General features: G+C 57.9%; 1 protein-coding gene across 2 annotated transcripts in view; it reads right to left on the bottom strand.

Moving 5' to 3' along the window:
• Positions 1-686: 686 nt before the first annotated feature.
• SUGP1 (SURP and G-patch domain containing 1) overlaps positions 687-6,000 on the bottom strand; it is a 37,092-nt gene continuing 31,778 nt past the window's right edge. Inside the window, exons 9-14 of one of the 2 annotated variants that reach the window (XM_073220258.1) lie at positions 3,989-4,095; positions 2,979-3,156; positions 2,532-2,638; positions 1,618-1,763; positions 1,161-1,290; positions 687-849 (exon numbers count right to left, since the gene is read on the bottom strand). In XM_073220258.1, coding sequence (XP_073076359.1) covers positions 823-849; positions 1,161-1,290; positions 1,618-1,763; positions 2,532-2,638; positions 2,979-3,156; positions 3,989-4,095 — 695 coding nt within the window. In that variant the 3' untranslated portion in view covers positions 687-822. Of the gene's footprint in view, positions 850-1,160; positions 1,291-1,617; positions 1,764-2,531; positions 2,733-2,978; positions 3,157-3,988; positions 4,096-6,000 lie in introns of those variants that run through there. The other variant, XM_073220259.1, reaches the window with a different exon arrangement.

The raw sequence follows: 6,000 nt of genomic DNA, 5'->3' as shown, positions 1-6,000 counted from the left end.
CCATCCACACAGGTGGTGCTCAGCATTTGCTGAGTGACCGTGTGAATGCAGGATGCTCTGGGAGGCTGTTCCAGCTGGAGTCCTTAGAGCCCATGAGCCCCCCTGGGGTGGAGCAAGACCCACTGGGTGCATGTTGGGCAGGTGGGTGAGTTATGGGGGCCCCTCAGGTCCCCAGTGCTTGACACTCTCTTAGGTCTGGGCCACCCACCCCATTCCTCTCCTTCAGGAGGTGTGTGATGTCTCAGCATTGTGCATCTGTCCACAAAGCTGTGCCCAGAGGCACCAGCCCCAGGGACCTGTCACTGGCTGGTGTTGGTATGTGGGGTCTTGTCAGTGCCGCCTGCTGGCAAGGTGAGGGGCACAGGAGTGCCCTGGGTCCCCTTGCCTGGAAGATCTGAGGGAGGGCTGGGCCCTCCTGGAGACCCCTTCCCAGCGCTCTCCTGCGGTGCAGTGCTGGGCTGGCAGGTCCCTGATGCCCCTGGCCCAATCTTGGCTGGTAGGTCTTTCCCCACCCCAGGGAGCTTGCTGGGTCCTCCCCTCAACTCCATCCCAGCCCAAGGGGGTTGTCTAGGATTCCATGGGTGCTGGGGAGCCTAGACGGTAGCATCCTGTCCCCACGTGCTTGGCCCGGCCCTGTGGCTAAGGAAGAGGAGGGGTTTCTGGCAACGACAGGACCAGGCTGCCCCCACGGGCACTGGGACTTTAATACACAGTATGACACTCGCAACAACAGGAAGGGAGGCAGGAATGCAGGCTGGAACATTCCATAGTCCAGGGACGGCTGATTGTTTGGAAGCACGTTGTTGTGTTTCTCCAGAATACTCAGTAGTAAGGCCGTCGGGGGTTGTTCTGAGGTGAAAAAACAAAAAAGGGGCAGGGCTGATGCTAAAGGTCTCCAGTGCCTTCCGCCCAGAGCCCAGAACCTTCCAGAGCCGGGCTAGCTGAGCTCACGTCCTCACGCGCGGAGGGCAGGAAGGCTCAAGTGCAGAGGGTGAGGCTGGGGGCTGCTGCGGAGACCCCGTCTAACTGGAGTGGGGAAGGGGGCACAGGTGTCACCAGGGTGTCTACCACCCCCTATAGCGAGTGAACTGGGTACCTTGGTGGGACACAGATGGACCCTCCCCCACACACAGTCACAGCTCAGTTAGGGACACACGCACCAGTGGGTTGGGCCGGAATCGGTAGGCCAGCATCATCCTCTTGCGGAAGGCCTCATACTCGTCGTCCTCCTTGGAGAGCTCGGCCGGCCGGTCAATGCCAAAGCCGGCACCGTCCACTGTGGTGGTGCCTCTGCAAGAGTGATGCGGGTGTGAGCAGGAAGGCCGGGCTGGTGCCAGGGGGAGGGGGTGCAGGGCCTGCGCTTGGGACAGGGAGGCCTTGCCCCCTCCAGCTGGGCTCAGCAGCATGCCAATGCAGCTCCGGGGTGGGGGCTGTGCTGGGTACATCTGTATGGACACGTCTGCACTGTGGGCAGAGGGAAGGGCCCAGGATGGCCCCAACACCAGAGTTCACATCCCTGACTCCCAGCTCAGCAACAGGACCAGACCCAGGGCGGGCCCTCCATCTCCATTTGCGTCCACAGCACCCCCCATTCCAGGTACCGAGGACCACACTCACTTGTTGACCGGGTTCTTGATGCCCTGGCCCTCTGAGCCCAGCCCATCACCCTCCTTCCAGCCCATCTTCATCAACATCTGGTAGCCAATGTTCTCCACCGTCAGCTTGAACTCCTTGTACTCTGAGTAGTCAGGCTCGCGGCCCTCCTGCAGGGCGAGGCAGCGGCTGTCATTCATGAGGGCCACATCTATCTCTGTTCTCAGCTGTGCCCAGAAATCCTTCTTCTCACCTAAGGCCTTACTGGCCGCTGGGACCACCTGTCCACCTGCCTCCCCTGACCAGGTCCAACTCCTTGCAAACAAACCAAGCTGCTCCTTCTCAGGGTCCCCAGGGCCACACAGCACTGAGCACCCTGGTGGCCAAGTCCAAGAGGTCACATGGGCCTCATCCACCATAGGAAAGACTAATGGTTGATCACCAAAGAAAAGCCCTACTCTGTTACACAGAGTGCTAAACAGAGGCTGTGGTCAATGGAATGAGCACCTTGCTGCCGTTATGTAATACTAAACAGTTTCACACACACAAAAATGGCGTGGAGCATGCCGTGTCAGCTGCCTTGCTGTGCCAGTGCGCTGGCAGCACGGGGGGAATGTTAGGTTCTTGTTCCAGAGAGCCCATCCCATGGGGGCTTCTGCCCAAGAAACATTTTGCCTATAAACTACATTTACTGGGCCCTGATGAAAGCAGAATTTCCCTCAAGCTCCAGAAATGTGTCTGAAGCCGCAGCTAAGCTGCTATTTGCTAATTCCCCACACAGACGGCGTCTGTCATAGACAGATGCCTCCTGTGAGTAAGGGGGGCGTGCGGCTGCCACAGGCACCCGCCGTGAGGGGGGCAGCAGGAAGAGGATGCCAAGCAGGCCTCCTGCTGGATGGGCCTGCAGCAGGGGCTGTGCTGAGACCCTGCAGGCTCACCTTCAGGGCCTTGAAGGTCTCCATGAACTTCTCCAGCTCATCCGGCGGCAGGAAGTCCCCAATGAAGTGCTTGCCCCTGCCCATCTGTGTCAGCTGCTCGGCCCACTCTGCCCAGAGAGCAGGAAAGGTGAGGACAGGAAGGAGGAGGGCGGGGAGCGGGCCGGGAGGCCCCACAGCACAGGCAGGAGTCTTGTAGGGAGTCTGGGGCCGTGGGGGAGTAAGGCAGCTGGTTGAAACCCAGAAACAAGCCTTTGCTCCCCCAGGCAGCCCTGCTCAGCAGCATGTTCAAAAGCCAGTGAACACTCAGGAAACTGAGGCCCAGAGAGGCTGAGTTTCTTGCTCAAGACCATACAGGCCAGGAAGGGGCTGAAGACCCTGGTGTGTGAACGGGGCCTCCTGAGCTTCCCGCAGGCACCCCCCTTCCCTGCGACTTGTGCCCTGGCCCACCCCGAGTCTTGTCCATCTCCATGCGCCGTAGCTGGTGCTCCCAGGTGCCCAGCTCGCTGTCCACTTCCTCGTCACTGTCATAGCCATGCTGATGCTGCTGGAGCGCCTTCTCCCACAGCAGCTGCATGTCCTGCATCGCGCGCTTATGCTGCATGATCATGTCATACATCTGCTGCATCTGTGGGCAGCATACGCCAGTGAGCAAGGCTGGGCAGCACGTGTGCAGGCTGACCCCCTTGCCTCCCCCGTGCAGGTCAGGGCCTCACTTCCTGCCTTGCGCCCTCTCTGTGGCAGGCACGTGAGCAGGGCTTGGAGAAGGTGCTGAAGAGGCACCGAGTCCTTCATTAGGATGTACTCTGAGTTTCCTGAATCCCTGTGTTGATCAGGAAGGACCCCTCTCTGCCTTGCCCAGAGCCTGGGACCTGGCCTGGAACCCAGCACATCTGGGCACTATCAGTGTGGGCAGAATGAGGGTGATGTGGGCTCCTGACCCCTGGGCAGGGTTAAGGGTGGTGCGACAGGGCTGCCGGCCTGGCGGCATCTGCACTGAGCTGAACCTGAGGACTCACAGGCAGGCACCCTGAGTTTCACAGGGCAGCAGCAGAGAGGCCAAGGCCCGGGCCACAGAACTCCCTGCTGAGCTGGGCCCACCCCAACACCACTCCCACCAACTGAGCGGCCCTCACACGGGTCAGCGCACCCAGTCTAGCTAGGTCTGTCCTGAACTGGGTGCCAGAGGGAACCGGGAGGGAAACTGGGGTGGAGACTCTTCAGTCAGGAGTGGCCTTGGAGGCACAGGAGGGGAGGAGCTGCAGAGGAGAAGACCTGGACTCGGGGCCCAGGAGCCCTCAGTGGGTGGCACGCTGTTGATAGGGGACCTGCCTCCCCAGGAGCTTTTCCCCTGACTGTGGGGTGCGCCCAGCACAGGGAGGCTCAGAAAGAATATACCATGACCATGGCTGGGGTGGGACAACACCCCACCAGCACCTTTAGAGCCCCTGTGGCCTCACCTCCTGCTGCTCTTTCAGCTGCTTCTTCTGGGCGTCTGACAGCTCTGTGACACCTACCAGACCGACGGGCTTCCCCTTCTCGTAGCCCAGTCCCTTGAGGTCCTGAACTGGAAATAAGATACAGGCTGGTTAGCAGTGGCCCTCGGGCCAGCCCTGCCCTGGCACACCATACAGACTCCCTGTGTTGATACTCCCGAGGCATCCAGCGCACGTGGTAGGGCCGTCCACCACAGCGGCTCATACCCCATGTCACCCGTGTCACTGTGCTCTATCACGTGTGCCCAGTTTCATTTCCGCATATGTAGGAATGAAACCCCCAGGCAGGGAGGCTGCAACCCCCTTGAAGCAGATGTCAACATCACAACTCAGAGGCCCAGGGCCTCACTCAGGGTCACACAGCTGATGGGTAACACGGCAGGGACTTTTGCAAAGCCAGAGAGCTGAGAGCTGAGATGAATGTGCGCATGTGTGTGTTCAGGCATACAGGCTCTTGAAAGGAAGCCCTGCAGCAAACAGATGCCCAGTGTAGACATACAGGGTTCAGACTTTGGCATGAGACTCAGCTGTGTGGCTTAGTTAGCTCCTTCCAGGGAGGCAGCCAACTATCTTCAAAGCTACTGACATTTTATTTACTGTCAGTTTCGGCCCTTGGCTGCAGATGCAACACTAATCCATGTGAAGATGCCGGGACAGCCCCATCTGGGTGGTGGCACCGAGCACCCCTCAGGCAGTGGCTTTTGGGGGAGAATCCAGGAGTGGAGTGCAGAGGCCCCTCTCGGGGGTGGGAGAGTCAGGCCTTCCCACTCACCGAAGCTTGGTCTTTGCCTGCAAGAACCACCCACAGGTGCCCCCAGACCATACCACTGCACCCCAATCCCTCCTTGAAGGTTGGTGGGGGCTCTTAAGGATGTGGGGAAGCCTGTGAAGAGGGCAAGGGAGCCTGCTGTATGCCTGGAGTGTCCCCACAGTCCCTCTCCAATTTGGGCCACTTCACCAGCGAGCAGGCAGTGGGGGCTGCCCACACCCTACGTCAGGACTATGGGGGCCAGTAGGGCTTGAACCTAGAGCCTGTGCTTGTTCACTAGAGCCCAGGAATTGGGGCTTCTTCACCAGCTGGGAGCTGGGGCCAGACCTCAGGGACATGGATCAGAGCAGCAGGCACATCTGAGCACTATTAGCTGGGAACAGGCCCTCGAGGGCAATCCCACCCTGGATGCAGATGCTATTTAGTACCCTGTGAGCACTAGAATCATCCATCAATAGTTTTCCTCCTTGGGCCAGGGGACACTGCATAAGAGACCACCCTCAGAGCTGGATGGGCAAGGCCACCAGGCCTACCAGGTGACCCGGGTGAAGTGCCTTCCCTCTCGGCCTGTCTTTGGAAGGCAAATGTGGGTGTTGTTGGTGCCAGGGCACACATGGACACCTTAATGTGCCTGTGCATCCAGCTCCAGTCCAGCTGGGAGTGAGGGAGGTTGAGAAGGTTTTGTCCTCGAGGCAGGCTGCCATGGGAGGCAGTCACACAGACAGCATGATAACTGAGTCACCAGTTACCATCTATACAATGTGATGATACTCATGTGGGTTTGTGGTAGAAAATGAGAAAAAGAGGCCACACGCTGGCAGTGTGTCAGCGAGGAGACTGTGTCAAGGGGGGAGAAGTCAGAGCTAAATGTGCAAAATTGACTATGGCTATTATTTTGGTTATCATCATGCATTTACAGACCTTTCTGTAACAAGAGCGAATGCAATACTTTCAAGCTTAAGGGAGATAACAGGATCCATTTATATGCTGTCTGCCAGACTCATTTTAGATGCAAAGACACCAATAGGTTGGAAGTGAAAGGACAGAAAAAGATAGTTTGTGCAAATAGTAACAGAGAGCTGGGAGGGCCATAAGTGTATCAGACAAATCTGACATTAATGGAAAAAAGTTACAAGAGACAAGTTAAGGCAAAAAAGGTTACAAAAGGAAGGATATTATATATTAATAAATGTTTGATACAGAAAGA

This window comes from Manis javanica, chromosome 13 (genome assembly GCF_040802235.1).
Source record: "Manis javanica isolate MJ-LG chromosome 13, MJ_LKY, whole genome shotgun sequence".
NCBI classification, from domain to species: Eukaryota; Metazoa; Chordata; class Mammalia; order Pholidota; family Manidae; genus Manis; species Manis javanica.
This window is presented reverse-complemented; position numbering and strand designations above follow the sequence as displayed.